The following is a 23927-nucleotide window of genomic DNA, read 5'->3' on the forward strand; positions in this document are numbered from 1 at the left end:
TCAGACTCACGATTCCCCGACTTCTCTCTCAGTGACGGGACAGATAGTGTCGCTGCTACGTACGTGCGGAGTGATATGAAAACACCAACTCCGGTGCCATCGGCAGCGGAGTTATTATCCTCAGAGGTCGTTTATCAGAAAATAATGACCGGGAGAACGTTGGGAAATCCCATTCAAATCAATGGAGCTTCTGCTTACGCTGTGAAGAGCCGGATAATGATGTTGTTTTTAATGAAGCTTCAACAAAAACATGGTTAGTTTGAATCTTTCTGTATAAACGTGTCTGATCAGCTTCAAACTAAACTCTGCTCGTTTTATGAAACTCAGCGAATTAAACCTGTTAAACCTGCAGCCGTTACAGAACACGTCTGTGCTCCTCCTGACGGATGAGGTGTTGATTGATTGTTGTTGTTGTGGTTCCAGAGATCGGCCGTGTGCGTAAGGACATGTACATGTGATTGATATGTTGTTGTTGTTGTTGTTGTTGTTGTTGTTCCAGAGATCGGCCGTGTGCGTAAGGACATGTACATGTGATATATTGATATATTGATATTGATTGTTGTTGTTGATTGTTGTTGTTGTTGTTGTTGTTGTTGTTGTTGTTGTTGTTGCAGAGATCGGCCGTGTGCGTAAGGACATGTACATGTGATATATTGATATATTGATATTGATTGTTGTTGTTGATTGTTGTTGTTGTTGTTGTTGTTGTTGTTGCAGAGATCGGCCGTGTGCGTAAGGACATGTACATGTGATTGATATTGATATATTGATATTGATTGTTGTTGTTGTTGTTGTTGTTGTTGCAGAGATCGGCCGTGTGCGTAAGGACATGTACATGTGATATATTGATATATTGATATTGATTGTTGTTGTTGATTGTTGTTGTTGTTGTTGTTGTTGCAGAGATCGGCCGTGTGCGTAAGGACATGTACATGTGATTGATATGTTGTTGTTGTTGTTGTTGTTGTTGTTGTTCCAGAGATCGGCCGTGTGCGTAAGGACATGTACATGTGATATATTGATATATTGATATTGATTGTTGTTGTTGATTGTTGTTGTTGTTGTTGTTGTTGCAGAGATCGGCCGTGTGCGTAAGGACATGTACATGTGATTGATATTGATATATTGATATTGATTGTTGTTGTTGTTGTTGTTGTTGTTGCAGAGATCGGCCGTGTGCGTAAGGACATGTACATGTGATATATTGATATATTGATATTGATTGTTGTTGTTGTTGTTGTTGTTGTTGTTGTTCCAGAGATCGGCCGTGTGCGTAAGGACATGTACATGTGATATATTGATATTGATTGTTGTTGTTGTTGTTGTTGTTGCAGAGATCGGCCGTGTGCGTAAGGACATGTACATGTGATTGATATTGATATATATTGATATATTGATTGTTGTTGTTGTTGTTGTTGTTCCAGAGATCGGCCGTGTGCGTAAGGACATGTACATGTGATATATTGATATTGATTGTTGTTGTTGTTGTTGTTGTTGCAGAGATCGGCCGTGTGCGTAAGGACATGTACATGTGATTGATATTGATATTGATTGTTGTTGTTGTTGTTGTTGTTGTGGTTCCAGAGATCGGCCGTGTGCGTAAGGACATGTACATGTGATTGATTGTTGTTGTTGTTGTTGTGGTTGCAGAGATCGGCCGTGTGCGTAAGGTCATGTACATGTGATTGATATGTTGTTGTTGTTGTTGTTGCAGAGATCGGCCGTGTGCGTAAGGACATGTACATGTGATATATTGATATTGATTGTTGTTGTTGTTGTTGTTGTTGTTGTTGCAGAGATCGGCCGTGTGCGTAAGGACATGTACAACGACACCCTGAACGGGGGGATGTTCACGGGGCGAGAGGAGGAGCTGCCGGAGGCCGTCGGGCCCGTCGCACAACTGCAGGAGAAGCTCTACGTGCCCGTCAAGGAGTACCCCGATGTGAGTACCCATTATACACACACAGAGTACCCCGATGTGAGTACCTAATATACACAGAGTACCCCGATGTGAGTACCCATTATACACACACACAGAGTACCCTGATGTGAGTACCCCATTATACACACACAGAGTACCCCGATGTGAGTACCCCATTATACACACACAGAGTACCCCGATGTGAGTACCCCATTATACACACACACAGTACCCTGATGTGAGTACCTATTATACACACACACAGTACCCCGATGTGAGTACCCCATTATACACACACAGAGTACCCCGATGTGAGTACCTATTATACACACACACAGTACCCCGATGTGAGTACCCCATTATACACACACAGAGTACCCCGATGTGAGTACCCCATTATACACACACAGAGTACCCCGATGTGAGTACCCATTATACACACACACACAGAGTACCCCGATGTGAGTACCTATTATACACACACAGAGTACCCCATTACATAATACACACAGAGTACCCCGATGTGAGTACCCATTATACACACACAGAGTACCACATTACATACACACACAGAGTACCCCGATGTGAGTACCCATTATACCCACACAGAGTACCCCATTATACACACACACACAGAGTACCCCGATGTGAGTACCCATTATACACACACACACAGAGTACCCCGATGTGAGTACCCATTACAGTATACACAGAGTACCCCATTACATAATACACACAGAGTTTAGTTTAGTTTAGTTTATTTCACAACTTCACACATACAATCAGGAAATTCAACTTATAACCCATCAAGCAAGAGTACCCCATTACAGTACACAGAGTATCCCATTACAGTATACAGAGTATCCCATTACAGTATACAGAGTATCCCATTACAGTATACAGAGTATCTGAGTACATTGTACACACAGAGTATCAGAGTACACACAGAATACCACTGCATTTAAAAGAGACAGATCAGACTTTCGGCTCCAACGTCTAAAGTTGTTGAAGCTGCAGATTTACTTTTCCGAACAATATCGAGGCCGATTTATCGTCTACGAGATCAGATCGAAATCGAAGCTTGGAAGATTTTATGCAGAATAAACTTACACTATCGAGTTTATCTCCAAAGTCGAGAAACGGCTGTGGTATTTGCAGTATTTGCAGTATTTGTAGTATTTGTAGTATTTGCAGTACTTCTGTCCTCGGCTGAAGAGCAGTAACAGTTGTAGTAATATTTGTTGTAGTATTTGCTGTATTACAGTATAATGTAATGGTATCTGTAGTATTTGTAGTAGTGTGTAGTTCCTTTGATGAAGTGGTGAAGCAGTCGTGGTAATAATGTATTTGTTGTAGTGTTTGTATTTGTAGTAGTGTTTGTCGTATCTGTGGTGAAGCAGTACTTGTATTTGTAGTAGTATTAGTATTTGTAGTAGTGTTTGTAGTATCGGTGAAGTAGTACTTGTATTTGTAGTAGTATTAGTATTTGTAGTAGTGTTTGTAGTATCTGTCCTCAGCTGAAATGCTGTGATATTTGTAGTATTTTTAGTTCTTGTAGTCGAAGTGGTGAAGCAGTATTAGTAATAATATTTGTAGTAGTATTAGTAGTATCTGTAATAGTATTTGTAGTAGTAAGTGCGGAAGCAGTATTTGTATTTGTAGTTGTATTAGTCGCATTTGTAGTATCTGTGCTGCAGCAGTACTTGTACTTGTAGTATTATTAGTACTTGTAGTATCTGTGGTAAAGCAGTAGTTGTATTTGTGGCAGTATTTGTAGTAGTATTAGTATTTGTAGTATCTGAGGTTAAGCAGTACTTGTATTTGTATTAGTACTTGTGGTATCTGAGGTTAAGCAGTAGTTGTATTTGTAGTAGTATTTCTAGTAGTACTTGTATTTGTAGTATCTGAGGTTAAGCAGTACTTGTATTTGTAGCAGTACTTGTATTTGTAGTATCTGAGGTAAAGCAGTACTTGTATTTGTACTTGTAGTAGTACTTGTATTTGTAGTAGTACTTGTATTTGTAGTATCTGAGGTAAAGCAGTACTTGTATTTGTACTTGTAGTACTTGTATTTGTAGTAGTATTAGTATGTGTACTAGTATTTGTAGTAGTATCAGTACTTGTGGTATCTGTGGTTAAGCAGTACTTGTATTTGTAGCAGTACTTGTACTAGTATTTGTAGTATGTGGTAAAGCGTGACCCGTGAGTCACATGTCGTCGTCCGTGCTCCGGCCAATCACAGAGCACAATGGCCGCTCTCATCAGTCACATGACCCGCGCTAACTCACGCTAACGCGCTAATGCGAGCTAACGCGCTAATGCGGCTAACCCATGACAGAGGTCAGAGGTCACGCGGGGTCAGGGGCACACGGCGTCACTTCCTGTTTCCCAGATTAGCCGAACCTGAAGCGGCGAGTTAAAAATACGGCGGTGACTTCAGGCCGAGGTCAGTCCAGACTCGGGACCGGGTCCAGGTCCAGGCCGGGACCGGGTCCAGGCCGGGACCGGGTCCAGGCCGGGTCCAGTTTCAGTCTGGTGACATTTAACGCCTGTGCACTGTCATGAGGCTTTTTACAAATACAAGATAGTTTAACCCCTTAACCCCCGCCTGAACTGAGCTTCTCACGTTCAGCTTTACCCAAATCTAAACGCTCACAGGCCGGAGTCACGCCTCATTTGAAAGCTAAGACCCACAAGACTGACTTTTCCTTGTGTTGTCGCCGCGTTTGTGTCACGTTTTTCTCTCTTTTTCGTTTCTTTGTTTGTTTTTGTTGCTGTTTATCCTCGTTTTTGTCTCATCTCTGTTGACACTTTTTTCAAGAAGCTTTTAGATTTGGGTAAAGCCGAACTGGAGGAAACGTGCTCAGTTAAAGGCGGGGTTTAAGAGGTTAAAGGGATATTTCAGGATTTTTGACATAGATTTCTGGAGATATTTCTTTTTTGTAATTCATGCAGTTCTTATATTTGAAGAGTTTCGTGGCGCTAGGCTAATGCTAGGCTAGTGCTAGGCTAGTGCATTTCTATGGTATCAGCTAGCCTGCATTAAAAACAGTGTGACCCGCTCCACAGAGCACCTGAGGCAACGTCAGGCACAGAAACTCTGGCCCTCGAGATGATTTTGAGAAACATTATGACACAAATCAGAAAGTACTGCAACATTTTTAGGGTTAAATGGGAGAAATACTGTTAATACACACAATTATGTCATATCATGCACAAGTCTGGTATTTGTAGAAAGTGCACTGGAAAAATAATAATGATTTTAAGGAAGAAGTGACAGAAACCTACTTGTATTAAGAGATCGAATCTACAGTTTGAGTAGATTTGGTCTTAGATCAGATAAAACATCTTATCACCAATGGAACAAGTCATTATTCTCTTAAATCAGATTATATTGTATCATTTAGGGCTGTGCAATGAATCGAAATTCAATTACGATTTCGATTACAACAATAAACGATTACAAAATCAGCATAATCGCAAAAAATCGATTATAATTTTTTTTTTCAAATATATATATATATATTTTTCAATTTTTTTATTTTTCAATTTTCTTTCACGTTTTTTTTCTAATTTTTAATTTTGGGATTTTTGTCATTTTTTTGCTGGATTTTAGTCATTTTTTTGCTGGATTTTTGTCTTTTTTTGCTGGATTTTTGTCATTTTTTTGGTGGATTTTTGTCTTTTTTTGATGGATTTTTGTCTTTTTTTGCTGGATTTTTGTCATTTTTTTGATGGATTTTTGTCATTTTTTTGCTGGATTTTTGTCATTTTTTTGATGGATTTTTGTCTTTTTTTGCTGGATTTTTGTCTTTTTTTGATGGATTTTTGTCATTTTTTTGATGGATTTTTGTCATTTTTTTGATGTTTTTTTGTCACTTTTTTGATGGATTTTTTTAAAGGCAACAAATAATCGTTTGAATAATCGTGATTTCAATTATGACAAAAATAATCATGATTATTATTTTTTCAATAATCGAGCAGCCCTAGTATAATTTCAAGTGAAAAACAAACCTTTTTAAAAGTAAAAGTTCATTTGTCTGATTTCAAAGTGGGTTTTATGCTCGTTCCATTAGCATCAGCGTTTGTATCTGTATCTTAGATTAATCCAAACAGACTCAAATCCAACATAAAGAACCTTTATTCAAGCAATTTTAAGTCATTTTTCTCATTTAAGATGGTCATTTTTCCCGTGTGTTGCTTTACTTTGGTCTAAAACTGGCGGCTTCGGCCCTCGGTTTTTTTACAATGAAAAAAATTGGCCTCCGTTAAGAAAACTCACCGACCCGTGTTCTAGAAAATAGTCCCTCAAAATGTGATCATTCAGTTATATTCCAAACATGACTCTATGGACACAGACATTTATATGGTTAGTCTGGTGTAATGCAGGCTAGCTGATACCATAGACATGCACTAGCCTAGCACTAGCCTAGCGCCCACGAAACTCTTCAAACATAAGAACTGCATGATAGCTCCTTATCACCGGTGAGTTAGCATCAGAGGTCCCTATGATAGTTAGCATACAGGCTCCTCCCCCTAACTCCTTCCTAACTGACAGCCCAATTCGGAGGCTTCTTATCAACCCCTCTGTTTTTATACATTTTTGACTAATGCATGTGAAGAAGTGCATGCTGGGAGTTGTCAGGTGACTCACTCCTGCCCCTCGTCTCAGTGCTGGGAATAGAAACAGCTTCTGGTTTCCATTGTTTGGGCCTTTTTGAGATTTCTTTTTTCACTCCACACCTCCCTAACTCTGTGGTGAGTTTCGAGAGGAACCTTCTTAACGGAACTCACATTTTAAGATTGTTTAGAAGTTTTACAAATGTTGCAGCAAGTTACAAATGAGAAGGTTAAAGTGGTGAGTGCTCTGAGGCGTTAGCTTGAATTCGGCAGAAACAACATGTCGTTCTTGTCCTCGGTTTTGTAGCTTATACTGTTTTAGTTCAAGGGCTTATTGTATTGCGAGAGACCTTCCTGGTTTAGCTCTATAGGTAAAGCGCCGGGTCATGACCATGAGTTTGTGAGATCAATCCTGACCCCCATCCGCTGGAAAGAACATAAATCAGCGCCTGTGGTGTGACTGATTCTTTAGAGGGCCGGCCTTGACCCAAAATTCTGAACCACATTTTTCTGCCAGCCCAGCCCTGCACTGGGGTAATGTTAACCTCTTAACTCCCGCCTGAACCGAGAGGATCTTTTTCCTCACGTCATCAGATTGTTTTTCCATCATTTTTTTGTTGGGTGTTCAACTCAATTTTAACTTTTAACAATTTTAACTTTTATTATAACTTTTTTGTAATTTTTTTGGTAATTTCTTTGTAATTTTTTTGGAAATTTGTTGTCATTTTTTTTGTCATGTTTTGTTCCATTTTTTGTTCCATTTTTTATGTCAGTTTTTGTCAATTTTTTGTAATTTTTTGTAATTTTTTGTACTTTTTTGGTCAAATATTTATCACATTTTTGTAATTTTTTGTAATTTTTTTTGTCATTTTTTTTTAAAAAAAATTGTCAAATATTTATCACATTTTTGTCATTTTTTGTCACAATTTTTTTGGTCATTTTGTCGTCAATTTTTTAATAAATTTTTTGTCCAATTTTTATCACATTTTTGTCATTTTTGTCCTTTTTTTGTCAATTTTTATCACATTTTTGTCATTATTTGTCACATTTTTTCGTACATTTTTTGTAAATTTCTTGTGACATTTTTGCCACTTTTTCATCAATGTTTTCGTCTGTTTTGTTGCTATTTTCACACCTTTTTTCCAGAAGCTTTTGGACTGGGGTAAAGCCAAACTGGAGAAACTGTGCTCGGTTCAGGCGGGAGTTAAGGGGTTAAAGGTGCATTATGTAACTTTAACTGCAGTAGTATATGAATGGATCCCAGGCTCCGTCATGGTCCCTGTGGAGGCCCTTCATGAGCTCCAAACCTCATCAGTGACGGCTCTACCAAAGCAACACGAGCTTCAAAGCGCTAACCGCCGCTAACAGACGCTAACACATGCTCTCAGCCCCTCGCTAACCCCCGCTAACCCCCGCTAACCCCCGCTAACGCCGCCTGGCACATGCCGGGCGGCCGGAGCGCGTGCGGCGCAGCTGTCCCTGTGATCGTCCTCTGACACCCAAGGTTAAACCCGTCGTAAAAAGTCTATTCCCGTCGCCGTCGGTGACAAACGAGCGGCGAGGGTCGGGCCGAGCAAATGTTAGTGTTCGGGACGGGCTCCGTTTACGCCGGGGTTTCCGTCTCAGATGTGTCGTCATAACATTATATATTCACACGACTGAAATAAGACTAAAACTGTGACTTAAACTGTCAGGTTTTAATTATGTCGACAGTAAAAAGGAAAAGAAGAGACGAAAATCTAATCAGCCAAAGAAGCAGCTCAGAGTTCACTAAAGGATTAAAGTCGACTAAAGGATCTTAGACTAAAACTACAATTGAAGAGAATTATTTGACTAAGTCTTGACAAAAACTAAATGACATTTTTGAAAGTTCAGTTTGTTTCAAAATGGCGACTGCGCTGTGGAAACCTCAGCCTGAGTCTGGCAGCAAACAGGAAGTGGAGTAAACCAATCAGTGAAGAGCGTCTGCTGCTGATGCGTTAATAATCTCGGGTCGCCCGTTGCATTATGGGTCATGGAGTTTCTTGTGGCTACCAAACAGTATTGATAGTTAGCGTAAAGCAACAAAGAAAGCTCTGATCTGGACGTTTTAACTGCGGGAAAGTTGTTGATTTTAAAGTGTTTTTGTCGTCGTTGTGGAGCTCGTTACGATATTAGCATAAAGTTTATTTTTACACCAGGGCTGGGACGGAGAGAGAGAAACTGAAAGAGCTGAATGTTCATATGGAGATGCTTCAAAAGTGACGACCAGTCCCTGAAAAACATTTGTGAGCCTCGAAGGCGACTGTAGTGAGTCTGAAACTGTGGCCTCAAGTCCCGATATTTAAACTGGAATGAGAAATAAAACAGTGGAGGTGACGAGGCTGTGTCCGAATGTCCACACTATCCCCTATATACTGACTATATACTGACTATATACTGACTATATACTGACTATATACTGACTATATAGTGACTATATAGTGACTATATAGTGACTATATACTGACTATATACTGACTATATACTGACTATATACTGACTATATACTGACTATATACTGACTATATACTGACTATATAGTGACTATATAGTGACTATATAGTGACTATATACTGACTATATACTGACTATATACTGACTATATACTGACTATATAGTGACTATATAGTGACTATATACTGACTATATACTGACTATATACTGACTATATACTGACTATATACTGACTATATACTGACTATATAGTGACTATATACTGACTATATACTGACTATATACTGACTATATACTGACTATATACTGACTATATACTGACTATATAGTGACTATATAGTGACTATATACTGACTATATAGTGACTATATACTGACTATATACTGACTATATACTGACTATATACTGACTATATAGTGGTCACATGTTGTAGGGGTGTCCGAATGTCCAGAGAGAAAAAAGTCGTCCACTCGAAATTTCCCACAATGCATCGTAGTGAGTGCAAAGTAGTGAGCATCGATGGTCACTAAACGGGTCAATATTTCCCACAATGCACTGGGAGAGTGGGAGAAGAGCCTGACAGAGACAGGTCTGTGAACTAAACACGACTGAAGTAAATCAGCTGCTTCAGTCGTGTGTTTGTGTTTCTCAGGAATAAACGACCTAAATATAAACGGTTACGGTGAAAAGATGCTAACGTTAGCTGCTAACCTTTAGCTGGAGCTGTTAAATCACCGATAGGTTCATGCTAACGTTAGCTGCTAACCTTTAGCTGGAGCTGTTAAATGACCGATAGCTTCATGCTAACGTTAGCTGCTAACCTTTAGCTTGAGCTGTTAAATGACCGACAGCTTCATCTTGAATAATCCAAGCCATTCATGTAAAATCCATGTGAAATATAAAGTATCTGACTCGTATTTATCCATAAATATTCCACTGTCTCTGAGTTTGTTTTTATCACAGAAATACTTTATTCCTGGAGTTTATTGAACTTTTATCAGATGTAGTCGCTCAATCTGCTGGTGTTCGGACACCGGGCTCTGAGCTCACGCTGGAGTATTTTTTTCTTTTTTTTTGTGATGATAGTTTTAATTTTAATTTAAATGTCAAATAAAATGATTGTAAAAGTGCCAAAACAGTCGTTCTGTTTCATTAAATAAATGTTTCTAACAATAAATAAATTCAGATAAAAAAAAAAGAAAAATATCTGCAGCCGCAGCGCGGAGAAAGTCGTGGCTTGTGTCCGAATCGCCAACAGAATCAGTGACTATATAGTGACTATATAGTGACTATATAGTGACTATATAGTGCGGCCTGTGTAGTGAATGAGGGTCAGGGACGAGTGTGGACATTCAGACTCAGCCTCTGTGTCACGAGGATGTAAACCTGCACTGCTACACTGACTATAACATTTGTGTTACTTTATTATTTACTGTTTATACTTTTTGTCCCCTCAAAGTCCTTGCTCGACACTGTACCTAAGACATCACAAGTTACTATTTAACAGTTTATTTCCTCTCTTTCCTCTCTGTTTCTAAGAGCTGAATGTAACATTTCTCCTTTGTGTTTGGGTCGAGCTCATCCTGGTTTTCCTCGTTAGCGTCGTCTGTATTTTCTCCTTTTCTTCAGTAAGTTTAAAATAATGTGAGTATTTGTTCCACGATGTGAACGCGCTGTAGAGTTATGGACAGAGTGTGAGCCTGAACTTAAGCAGCAGAAGAAGAAACGAGATCAGACCAAACTCACCACGACTGATTTCAAAATAAACTAGTTCTTGAAAACCTGCAAATGCTAAATCACGCTCAGTCAGGACAAACATCTATGACCAGTTTAAAGCTGAAGAAGGAGCAGGTGCAGCTCCTGTGGATCCAACATGATGATGTTTTTTTAGACTCAGAAACCCTCGACTTGTTCTTTGTATGTGTATCATTTCGTGAGGCTCAGCTCAACAAATGTGGACGAGGCTAATGACGGATTAGCATCGTTACCACGACAGAAACTAAATAAATGAGCCTTTAGTGCAGCAGAACGTGTTTCATTTCTGTTTCCTGCTCCTCAAACCCTCTGCCCGTGTTTGTGTTTGTTTCAGTTTAACTTCGTGGGGCGGATCCTGGGGCCGCGGGGGCTCACGGCCAAACAGCTGGAGGCGGAGACCGGCTGCAAGATCATGGTCCGAGGAAAGGGCTCCATGAGGGACAAGAAGAAGGTAACGGAACCCACAAGCTCCCAGCGGGAAGCAGGCCTTAGTTACAGCCTGAGGACGTCAGTGAGGAGCTCCTGCTGGAGGGAGGGGGGTGAGGAGTCAGTGAGGAGCTCCTGCTGCAGGGGGGGCGTCAGTGAGGAGCTCCTGCTGCAGGGAGGGGGGTGAGGAGGCGTCAGTGAGGAGCTCCTGCGGCAGATCAGAGGCGGGAACATGAGGAGTAGATTTCTGTAATCTGACTGAGGCTGGAGCTCCTCACTAACCCCTGTGCCACTGCGCTGTTCACCTCCTCCTCCTCTTGCTCCTCTCTCTCTCCTCTCTCTCTCCCCTCTCTCTCCTCCTCCTCTTGCTCCTCTCTCTCTCCTCTCTCTCTTCTCTCTCTCTCCTCTCTCTCTCCTCTCTCTCTCCTCCTCCTCTTGCTCCTCTCTCTCTCCTCTCTCTCTCCCCTCTCTCTCCTCCTCCTCTTGCTCCTCTCTCTCTCCTCTCTCTCTTCTCTCTCTCTCCTCTCTCTCTCCTCTCTCTCTTCTCTCTCTCTCCCCTCTCTCTCCTCCTCCTCCACCTCCCCCTCCTCCTGCTTCTCCTCCTCCTGCTTCTCCTCCTCCTCCTCCTCCTCCAGAACATGTGAACTATGTGGAACTGATGACGTTTGCAATCGATTTACAAGTTTCTGCGGCAGATTTAAGTTTAGAAACAGTTCTTCACACGACATCAGCGCCTCAGACCGACCTGGACTAAAGTGTGTCTGAAAACTTAAAGGAACAGGCCAGCGTTTTTCCACACTGAGATATGTTCTTACCTGAGCTGTGACGAGTTCTTTAGGACCTGTCTGATCTTCAGTCACGTAAACACAGCGCAGACGGCGTTAGCATTTAGCCTCTCCCTCTCTCCTCTATAGCTCCAAAACAGGTCAAGATAGAAGCTACCAAGCTCTTCCACGTTTTCCCTATTTAAATATGGTTACGTGAAGTGTTCCACTACAAAGTATAATTACACAAAATTAAACAATGTGGATTTTCTAAGCGGATAAAAGGGGGAACTATATTGTAAGGCGTAATAATTAGGGATGCACCGATACCGATACCAGTATCGGGTATCGGGCCGATACCACAGGCTTGTACTCATACTCGTACTCATTCATGAGGTCCCGATACCAGAAACCGATACCATTTGCGCACCTCTCAGCTGAGGAGAGAAGAAGAACAAACTGTAGAATAGTTTATTGTAAACACAATAATCCACATAGAGCTGACTTTATTACAGACTGCGCTCTCTAAACCAGAGTCTGAGCTGGATTTAACCAGAGCTTAATGTTGTTAGCGCTGCAGCGTCTGCAGTGTTTACAACATACAGGCTAACGATGCTAACTCGCAGCTAACAGTTTTGAACATTCTGACGCCGTTTTATGCCCAGGGGTTTATTCATCTGAAAAACTAACCCAGCGACTAAAAAGTCCTCAGAAAATCCAAACTAAAGACATACAGCATGTTTATATTGAGGGAAAATGAGCTGCAGCAGAACAATGAAAACGCTGTAGCTTCTCGCTAAGTTACTACAAACACACGAGAAAATCTACAGGAGCTGAAGTAAAGACGAAAAGAGACCATTTAAGAAACATCTCAATACTATTGTTAAATAAAAACACATAAATGAATAAAGCTCAGGCATTGGAGCTTTAGGACATGGGCTTTTCTGTCTATGATGGACAGTGCAATACAAATTAAAAATTATATTGAATGAAAATAAATATGGCATCAGCACGATTCTAATATAACGGCTCTTAAATGTGTCGCCGACTTTACTTAAGGAAATGTACATGAGTAAATTAACTAATTACAAACCAATCTGCTGTGGAAAAAAGTAAGAATGTTGAAGAAAATGCCTTGTACTCGTATCGGTATTCGGTATCGGCGAGTACTTAAATCAAAGTACTCGTACTCGTATCGGTTTTAGAAAAAGTGGTATCGGTGCCTCCCTAGTAATAATACCAGGAGTAGTTTGGAATCCGCACAGTAAAGTGAAGATTACTGCGCGGATTTCGAACGACTCCTGGTATTATTACATGTTCTCCCCGTGTCTGCGTAGGTTAGTGGTAGGTTATAAAAAACATGTGCAATAGGTGAATCCAGGCAATCCAGCCAGGTGTTTCTGACCACCAGCCTGGCCCCACATCATGGAGACGGGTCCCCGAGCGCCGGCCACTGCTCCTACAGGTCGCCCCATGCGATACTGAGGACGGGTCAAATGCAGAGAACTCATTTCTCTACAGAGATTAATACAGTATCAGATTTAGATTTAGATTTAGATTTAGATTTAGATTTAGATTTAGATTTAGATTTAGATTTAGATTTAGATTTTCTGACCTCCTCTGTGAAGCGTGTGCACGTTTCTGACCTCCTCTGTGAAGCGTGTGCACGTTTCTGACCTCCTCTGTGAAGCGTGTGCACGTTTCTGACCTCCTCTGTGAAGCGTGTGCACGTTTCTGACCTCCTCGGGGAAGCGTGTGCACGTGCACGCTCGTTGTGCAACACGCCTCTTCCCGTGTTGTGGATGTTGTTCATGAAAGACATTCCCCGAAGCGGGACGTCCACAGGAAGACAAACACGGGGACGGCGGGAGACGGGGGGCGTGTGGAGAGACAAACAGAGAGAGGGAGAGACTGGGGGGAGACCGGGGGGAGAGAGAGGGAGAGAGAGGGAGAGAGAGGGGGGGAGACCGGGGGGAGAGAGAGGGGCGTGGCCTTTACAAACAGGGGAGAGTCTCACGGCGAGGCTAAAAGCTGCTAAAGTCACGGAATGAATTAAGGTCAAAGTACTCGGAGTAAAAGTACAGATACGACTCAGAGAGAAGTCACTGTGAGCTGGTTTGTTTTGTTAGCCTCGTGTTAGCCTCACATTAGCCTCACATTAGCCTCACGTTTGCCTCATGTTAGCCACACATTAGCCTCACGTTAGCCTCACGTTAGCCTCACATTAGCCACACATTAGCCACACGTTAGCTTCACATTTGCCACACATTAGCTACACATTAGCCTCTCATTGGCCTCACGTTAGCCTCACGTTAGCCTCACATTAGCCACACATTAGCCACACATTAGCCTCACGTTAGCCTCTCATTGGCCTCACATTAGCCTCACATTAGCCACACGTTAGCCTCACATTAGCCTCTCATTGGCCTCACATTAGCCACACGTTAGCCTCTCATTGGCCTCACATTAGCCACACATTAGCCTCTCATTGGCCTCACATTAGCCACAGGTTAGCCACACGTTAGCCACACGTTAGCCTCACATTAGCCTCACATTAGCCTCTCATTGGCCTCACATTAGCCACACATTAGCCTCACATTAGCCACACGTTAGCTTCACATTGGCCTCTCATTGGCCTCACATTAGCCTCACGTTAGCCTCATGTTAGCCTCACATTAGCCTCACATTAGCCACACGTTAGCCTCACGTTAGCCTCACGTTAGCCGCACATTAGCCGCACATTAGCCGCACGTTAGCTTCACATTAGCCACACGTTAGCTTCACATTAGCCTCTCATTGGCCTCACATTGGCCTCACGTTAGCCTCACGTTAGCCTCACATTAGCCACACATTAGCCACACATTAGCTAAACATTAGCCTCTCATTGGCCTCACATTGGCCTCACATTAGCCACACGTTAGCTTCACATTAGCCACACATTAGCCACACATTAGCCACACATTAGCCACACATTAGCCTCACATTAGCCTCACATTGGCCTCACATTAGCCGCACATTAGCCTCACATTGGCCTCACATTAGCCGCACATTAGCCGCACATTAGCCGCACGTTAGCCTCACGTTAGCCTCACGTTAGCCTCACATTAGCCACACATTAGCCACACATTAGCCTCTCATTGGCCTCACGTTAGCCTCTCATTAGCCTCACGTTAGCCTCTCATTGGCCACACGTTAGCCACACGTCAGCCACACGTTAGCCTCACATTAGCCACACATTAGCCTCACTTTAGCCTCACATTAGCCTCATGTTAGCCTCTCATTAGCCTCACGTTAGCCTCACATTAGCCTCACGTTTGCCTCATGTTAGCCTCACGTAAGCCTCTCATTGGCCTCACATTAGCCACACGTTCGCCACACATTAGCCACACATTAGCCTCACATTAGCCTCACATTAGCCTCACATTAGCCTCACGTTTGCCTCATGTTAGCCTCACATTAGCCTCACATTAGCCTCACATTAGCCTCACATTAGCCACACGTTAGCCTCACATTAGCCACACGTTAGCCACACATTAGCCTCTCATTGGCCACACATTAGCCTCTCATTAGCCTCACGTTTGCCTCATGTTAGCCTCACATTAGCCACACATTAGCCTCACGTTTGCCTCATGTTAGCCTCACATTAGCCACACATTAGCCTCTCATTAGCCACACATTAGCCACACGTTAGCCTCACTTTAGCCTCTCATTAGCCTCACTTTAGCCTCACGTTAGCCTCACATTAGCCTCACGTTTGCCTCATGTTAGCCTCACGTTAGCCTCACATTAGCCTCACATTAGCCTCTCATTAGCCTCACATTAGCCTCTCATTAGCCTCACATTAGCCTCTCACCTGTGTCTCTCACCTGGGGCTAAAACAACTGATGAAATATTGAAATAGTTGAAACTGAGTTGTTAAAAATGTCGTCCTTGGTACTAAATCAATACTTAAAGTAGCATCGAGGCTAAATATTCATTTGAGCCGCGTCGATACTTTCTGTGGACGACAAACACCAGCTGTCGCCATTTTAAAAGACTGGATAAGTCATGTGACACAGGTCAGTGTTGCCTCAGATCTCCTGCTTTCCACCGTCACAGGGTTTAGCAAACGTCTTCCTGTTTTATAATAACTAATCTATATATCGATACCAGCATTATGTTATAGATCTGCTTTTTTTAATCACATAGCACCGTCTATATCACACTACAATGATGACAAACCTTCTGTTGGTCTGTAAATGCAGTAAATTAGAATAACTGCCTTGTATAAAATGTCTCTCTCAAAATGGCTGTAGTGAATGTCTTGAAATAGGCCTCTGTCTCTTTAAGAACCCCTTAACTCCCACATGAACCGAGCACATTTTCTCCAGTTTGGCTTTACCCCAATCCAAAAGCTTCTGGAAAAAAGCAACAAAACTGAGACGAAAACAATGATGGAAATGTGACAAAAAAGTGACAAAATGTGACAAAAAAAATACAAAAAAATAACAAAAAATTTATTTAAAAATTGAAGAAAAAATTACAAAAAAATAGAAAAATATGACAAAAAATTGATAAAAATGTGACGAAAAAATTACAAAAAATGACAAAAAAAATATTAAAAAGGGGCAAAAATGTCACAAGAAATTGACCAAAAAAAAATGACGAAAAATTGACGAAAATTTTAATAAAAGTTTGACAAAAAAAATGACAAAGTTACAAAAATGAGTTGAATCCCCAACAAAAAAAAAGATAAAAAAAAAAAAATCTGTTGACGTGAGGAAAAAGATCCTCTCGGTTCAGGCGGGAGTTAAGAGGTTAAGAACCTCTGACTCTTTCCGACACGCCCCCTCCACACGCTGTCTGTGGCATCAGTGGGGAGGGGGTTCTGCTGAGGAGCAGTGGTTGGTTACTCGGCTGGTGACGAAAGCTCGGAGGCGTCTCCAGGAGGTGGGGGCGTTCCTAGGAGGACTCAGGCAAACCTATCCCTAAAATGGCCGCCATCAGAGTTTTTACAGATTACTCAGAAATACGTGAATGTGCCAAGGCAACACTTCAGCCATGTTTTTAATGAGGGAGTGACAGAATAACATGATGGAAAGGTTGAAAAAGTCCATTCTGCATAAACCCCCCCTTTAAAATAAAGTTAGATTTAAAAAGTTTACTGTCGTTTGAGTTTATTAAAGCTTCAGAGTCGATAATATCGTTTATCGATCCAGTAAATCTCTGACAGAAACTCTGAGTGATTCTGTCAGAGGAGCTTTGGCCTCTTCGATCACGGCTCTGGCTGATCTTCTGGTTCGGCCCTGGAGGTCTCTGCAGGTGTGGGGGGCCACGGGGGCCACGGGGGCCAGGGGGGCCACAGGGGCCGCCGCAGATGTGTGGTTTAAGGATGAAGTTACAGAAGGAAAACAGATCGTTCAGAGGAATCACAGACACACAGCTGAAACATGTTGGAAGAGTTAAGTCCGAGAGAGGGTGTGGTGAGGTGGGAGGGTGGGGGGGGTGAGGTGGGAGCGCCCCCTGGTGGTTCCTCTGCTTTCATCAGGTCAGAGCTGTGGCACGAGGCCCGGAAATGAAGAGCAGAAAACTATGAATAATGTAAAGTCAGTCATTCATCAGAAACTCTCGGATATTAAATGTGACGAGGTCAAACTCTGTCGTTACCAGGTTTGTTATGTTTGTTCTGATCCAGGAAGTGACTCTTTCCCGCGCTCATCCATTCACAAATACTCACATGTGTGTTTCCCGCGCTCATCCATTCACAAATACTCACGTGTGTGTGTTTCCCACGCTCATCCATTCACAAATACTCACATGTGTGTGTTTCCCACGCTCATCCATTCACAAATACTCACATGTGTGTGTGTTTCCCACGCTCATCCATTCACAAATACATGTTCGGTGTCCACGTGTAGCAGGAAAGACTGTGACCGAGATGATGCTGTAACATGAACCAGGCCCTGGCCATGATTTCAATGTGAGAGTTTGGGAGAGTTTGTAAGAGATTGGAAGAGTTTGGGAGAGTTTGTGAGAGTTTGTGAGAGTTTGTGAGAGTTTGTAAGTTTGAAGAGTTTGTAAGAGTTTGTAAGTTTGAAGAGTTTGTAAGAGTTTGTAAGAGTTTGTAAGAGTTTGTAAGAGTTTGTAAGAGTTTGTAAGAGTTTGTAAGAGTTTGTAAGAGTTTGTGAGAGATTGTAAGAGTTTGTAAGAGATTGAAGAGTTTGTGAGAGTTTGTAAGAGTTTGTAAGAGTTTGAAGAGTTTGTGAGAGATTGTAAGAGATTGTAAGAGTTTGTAAGAGATTGAAGAGTTTGTGAGAGTTTGTAAGAGTTTGAAGAGTTTGTAAGAGATTGAAGAGTTTGTGTGAGTTTGTAAGAGTTTGAAGAGTTTGTAAGAGTTTCTAAGAGTTTTTAAGAGTTTCTAAAAGTCTGGAAGAGTTTGGGAGAGTTTGAAGAGTTTGAAAGAGTTTGTAAGAGATTGTAAGAGATTGTGAGAGTTTGAAAGAGTTTGTAAGAGTTTGTAAGAGTTTGTGAGAGTTTGTGAGAGTTTGTAAGAGTTTGTGAGAGTTTGTGAGAGTTTGTGAGAGTTTGAGAGAGTTTGTAAGAGTTTGTGAGAGTTTGTGAGAGTTTGAAAGAGTTTGTAAGAGTTTGTGAGAGTTTGTGAGAGTTTGTGAGAGTTTGTGAGAGTTTGTAAGAGTTTGTAAGAGTTTGTGAGAGTTTGTAAGAGTTTGTGAGAGTTTGTGAGAGTTTGTAAGATATTGAAAGAGTTTGTAAGAGTTTGTGAGAGTTTGTGAGAGTTTGAAAGAGTTTGTGAGAGTTTGAAGAGTTTGTGAGAGTTTGAAGAGTTTGTGAGAGTTTGAAGAGTTTGTAAGAGTTTGAAGAGTTTGTAAGAGATTGTGAGAGTTTGTAAGAGTTTGTGAGAGTTTGAAGAGTTTGTGAGAGTTTGTAAGAGATTGTGAGAGTTTGAAGAGTTTGTGAGAGTTTGAAGAGTTTGTAAGAGTTTGTAAGAGTTTGTAAGAGTTTGTAAGAGTTTGTGAGAGTTTGTGAGAGTTTGTGAGAGTTTGAAGAGTTTGAAGAGTTTGAAGAGTTTGTAAGAGATTGTAAGAGTTTGTGAGAGTTTGTGAGAGTTTGTAAGAGTTTGTGAGAGTTTGTAAGAGTTTGAAGAGTTTGTAAGAGTTTGTAAGAGTTTGTAAGAGTTTGTGAGAGTTTGTAAGAGTTTGAAGAGTTTGTAAGAGTTTGTAAGAGTTTGTAAGAGTTTGTGAGAGTTTGTAAGAGTTTGTAAGAAATTGTGAGAGTTTGTGAGAGTTTGAAAGAGTTTGTAAGAGTTTGTAAGAGTTTGTAAGAGTTTGAAAGAGTTGAAAGAGTTGAAAGAGTTTGTAAGAGTTTGTGAGAGTTTGTGAGAGTTTGTAAGAGTTTGTGAGAGATTGTAAGAGTTTAAGAGTTTGTAAGAGTTTGTGAGAGTTTGTAAGAGTTTGTAAGAGTTTGTAAGAGTTTGAAGAGTTTGTAAGAGTTTGTAAGAGTTTGAAGAGTTTGTGAGAGTTTGTGAGAGTTTGAAGAGTTTGTAAGAGATTGTAAGAGTTTGAAGAGTTTGTAAGAGTTTGAAGAGTTTGTGAGAGTTTGAAGAGTTTGTAAGAGTTTGAAGAGTTTGTGAGAGTTTGTGAGAGTTTCTAAAAGTCTGGAAGAGTCTGGAAGAGTTTGGGAGAGTTTTATTCCAAACTAAACAAAATCCGTGTCACCAAATCTTTGGAACTAAATGTCACAAAAAAAAACTCCATTATATGTTTTGTTGTTGGAAACATCAGCAGGTTTTGGCCATTTTCAAACATAAAGCGCCTTATTTTTATGAAAACACAAAAAAGTTCAAACTCGTCACATTCACGTCTCAGTAAGTTTCAGTAAAAGTCTCAGGTTCTCGTCTCTGATCTTCAGTAAAAGTCTCAGTTTCTCGTCTCTGATCTTCAGTAAAAGTCTCAGGTTCTCGTCTCTGATCTTCAGTAAAAGTTTCTCGTCTCTGATCTTCAGTAAAAGTTTCTCGTCTCTGATCTTCAGTAAAAGTTTCTCGTCTCTGATCTTCAGTAAAAGTTTCTCGTCTCTGATCTTCAGTAAAAGGTTCACGTCTCTGATCTTCAGTAAAAGTCTCAGGTTCTCGTCTCTGATCTTCAGTAAAAGGTTCTCGTCTCTGATCTTCAGTAAAAGGTTCTCGTCTCTGATCTTCAGTAAAAGTCTCAGGTTCTCGTCTCTGATCTTCAGTAAAAGTCTCAGGTTCTCGTCTCTGATCTTCAGTAAAAGGTTCTCGTCTCTGATCTTCAGTAAAAGGTTCTCGTCTCTGATCTTCAGTAAAAGTCTCAGGTTCTCGTCTCTGATCTTCAGTAAAAGGTTCTCGTCTCTGATCTTCAGTAAAAGTCTCAGGTTCTCGTCTCTGATCTTCAGTAAAAGGTTCTCGTCTCTGATCTTCAGTAAAAGTCTCAGGTTCTCGTCTCTGATCTTCAGTAAAAGTCTCAGGTTCTTGTCTCTGATCTTCAGTAAAAGTTTCAGTAAAAGTCTCAGGTTCACGTCTCTGATCTTCAGTAAAAGTTTCAGTAAAAGTCTCAGGTTCTCGTCTCTGATCTTCAGTAAAAGTTTCAGTAAAAGTCTCAGGTTCACGTCTCTGATCTTCAGTAAAAGTTTCAGTAAAAGTCTCAGGTTCACGTCTCTGATCTTCAGTAAAAGGTTCTCGTCTCTGATCTTCAGTAAAAGTCTCAGGTTCACGTCTCTGATCTTCAGTAAAAGTTTCTCGTCTCTGATCTTCAGTAAAAGTCTCAGGTTCTCGTCTCTGATCTTCAGTAAAAGGTTCTCGTCTCTGATCTTCAGTAAAAGTTTCAGTAAAAGTCTCAGGTTCTCGTCTCTGATCTTCAGTAAAAGTTTCAGTAAAAGTCTCAGGTTCTCGTCTCTGATCTTCAGTAAAAGTCTCAGGTTCTCGTCTCTGATCTTCAGTAAAAGTTTCAGTAAAAGTCTCAGGTTCTCGTCTCTGATCTTCAGTAAAAGGTTCTCGTCTCTGATCTTCAGTAAAAGTTTCAGTAAAAGTCTCAGGTTCACGTCTCTGATCTTCAGTAAAAGTTTCTCGTCTCTGATCTTCAGTAAAAGTCTCAGGTTCACGTCTCTGATCTTCAGTAAAAGTTTCTCGTCTCTGATCTTCAGTAAAAGTCTCAGGTTCACGTCTCTGATCTTCAGTAAAAGTTTCTCGTCTCTGATCTTCAGTAAAAGTCTCAGGTTCTCGTCTCTGATCTTCAGTTAAAGGTTCTCGTCTCTGATCTTCAGTAAAAGTTTCAGTAAAAGTCTCAGGTTCTCGTCTCTGATCTTCAGTAAAAGTTTCAGTAAAAGTCTCAGGTTCTCGTCTCTGATCTTCAGTTAAAGGTTCTCGTCTCTGATCTTCAGTAAAAGTTTCAGTAAAAGTCTCAGGTTCTCGTCTCTGATCTTCAGTAAAAGTTTCAGTAAAAGTCTCAGGTTCTCGTCTCTGATCTTCAGTTAAAGGTTCTCGTCTCTGATCTTCAGTAAAAGTTTCAGTAAAAGTCTCAGGTTCTCGTCTCTGATCTTCAGTAAAAGTCTCAGGTTCACGTCTCTGATCTTCAGTAAAAGTCTCAGGTTCTCGTCTCTGATCTTCAGTAAAAGTCTCAGGTTCTCGTCTCTGATCTTCAGTGAAACTCCCTCTCAGTTCGATGTCCTCCTCTTCACCTGCAGCGTCACCGGGGGCTTTAGGCTGAGCTTCTCCCACCGAAGCACCCGCGCTTTAAACCAAAACATAAACATGCAAATCCCGCGTGAACAACAGTAATTACGTCCCGAAGCTCACGTTAATCCGAACACGTCTCCCGCGTTTCCCGGACGCGCCGCCGCCGGTGCATGTGGCGCGGGAACGGCGTGGGAAAGTGCGTCTCCTCCGACAGCTCAATGAGCCCGGAGACAAAAGGGCCGATTCGGAAACGCCGGCCGGACATGTTTATGTATGAGACGCCGGGCCCCAACAAAGTCCGCCCCGAGTCCCCGCGAAGTCCCCCGACCCGAGCGGGCGACGGCGGCCAAGAGCGAGAGAAAAGGTCCGGAATCCGCCGCTGCCGGGAGCGAGAGCGCGGAGCGGCAGGAATTCAGCAGGAGGAGGAGGAGGAGGAGGAGGAGGGTGACTTCATCGGGTTCACAGGGACAGGATCCACTCGGTGATGGAGCTACTGCAGGTTTAACCCCTTAACCCCCACCTCGACCGAGCACGTTCACTCAGGGAGGCCTTTCCCAAGGGTTAGCGCTAGATCGTGTGCGCGGGATTTCGTATAGATCTATGAGTTGGTTTGTCTAAAAATACAAATAATCCTAACCCTAAAGTGAACCATTTCCCTGGCCCTAACCTCAACCTCTTAACTCCCGCCTGAACATGTTTTCTCCAAATTCTCCAAATCTTAAAGCTTCTTCAAAACAGAGGCAAAAAAACGAGAAGAAAATGAGGATGTAAACGCGACAAAAATAGCTAAAAAAGTGACCGAAAGAAGCGACAAAAACTCAACAAAAAAGTGACAAAAATCCAGCAAAAAAAGACGAAAATCCAGCAAAAAAAAGACAAAAATCCAGCAAAAAAAAGACGAAAATCCAGCAAAAAAAAGACAAAAATCCAGCAAAAAAGTGACAAAAATCCAGCAAAAAAAGTGACAAAAATCCAGCAAAAAAAAGACAAAAATCCAGCAAAAAAAGACAAAAATCCTTCAAAAAAAGACAAAAATCCAGCAAAAAAAAAGACAAAAATCCAGCAAAAAAAAAGACAAAAATCCAGCAAAAAAAAGACAAAAATCCAGCAAAAAAAGACAAAAATCCAGCAAAAAAAGACAAAAATGCAGCAAAAAAAAGACAAAAATCCAGCAAAAAAAGACAAAAATCCAGCAAAAAAAGTGACAAAAATCCAGCAAAAAAAGTGACAAAAATCCAGCAAAAAAAAGTGACAAAAATCCAGCAAAAAAAGACGAAAATCCAGCAAAAAAAAGACAAAAATCCAGCAAAAAAAAGACGAAAATCCAGCAAAAAAAAGACAAAAATCCAGCAAAAAAGTGACAAAAATCCAGCAAAAAAAGTGACAAAAATCCAGCAAAAAAAAGACAAAAATCCAGCAAAAAAAGACAAAAATCCTTCAAAAAAAGACAAAAATCCAGCAAAAAAAAAGACAAAAATCCAGCAAAAAAAAAGACAAAAATCCAGCAAAAAAAAGACAAAAATCCAGCAAAAAAAGACAAAAATCCAGCAAAAAAAGACAAAAATGCAGCAAAAAAAAGACAAAAATCCAGCAAAAAAAGACAAAAATCCAGCAAAAAAAGTGACAAAAATCCAGCAAAAAAAGTGACAAAAATCCAGCAAAAAAAAGTGACAAAAATCCAGCAAAAAAAGACGAAAATCCAGCACAACAGTGACAGAAGAGCAGCAAAAAAGTAATAAAAAAGTGACAACAACACATGAGGGAAATAAAAAGTGACGACAATGGCAAAGAGGAGAGAATGCATTTGGTTTTGGCGGGGGGTAAGAGGTTAATTTGTGTCATGATATCTCATGTTTTCACAGCAGACTGTCCCTCCGGAGCACACGATCTAGCACTAACCTTTCCCAAGTGTGGAAGCTCATGGGCCATTTGAAAGCTAAGACCAACAGAAGTGATCTAGAAGGATCTGGGCCCAGGGGCGGACTGGCCACATGTGCATTCTGGAAGAGCACAGAAGGGCCACTGGCTCTCGGGCCACCGGTCCGGCCTCTTCATTTTCTCCTTAACCTCTTGACCCCCACACTACAAAAAGTAAATATGAAGCATTGGCTTTAATGACTTGAATTGAGGAAATGTTTCTTGTTTTGAGTGGTTTTCACTCATTTAGACACTTTTCCTGATCGGACCGAGTTTGCTTTGCTTGTTTGAGGACATTTCAGACCAGTTCTAGGGTAAATCTCGCTTAAAATAAGAAAGTAAAATCACCAATGAGATAAGACCA

General features: G+C 41.2%; 1 protein-coding gene across 5 annotated transcripts in view; it reads left to right on the forward strand.

Moving 5' to 3' along the window:
• Positions 1-23927, forward strand: part of qki2 (QKI, KH domain containing, RNA binding 2) — a 76720-nt gene that overhangs the window by 14963 nt on the left and 37830 nt on the right. For all 5 annotated transcript variants that reach the window (XM_079577246.1, XM_079577247.1, XM_079577244.1 and 2 more), the window contains exons 2-3: positions 1797-1942; positions 11106-11222. In XM_079577246.1, coding sequence (XP_079433372.1) covers positions 1797-1942; positions 11106-11222 — 263 coding nt within the window. The remainder of the gene's footprint in view (positions 1-1796; positions 1943-11105; positions 11223-23927) is intronic.

This window comes from Gobius niger, assembly GCF_951799975.1.
Source record: "Gobius niger genome assembly, chromosome: 19".
Lineage (NCBI taxonomy): Eukaryota > Metazoa > Chordata > Actinopteri > Gobiiformes > Gobiidae > Gobius > Gobius niger.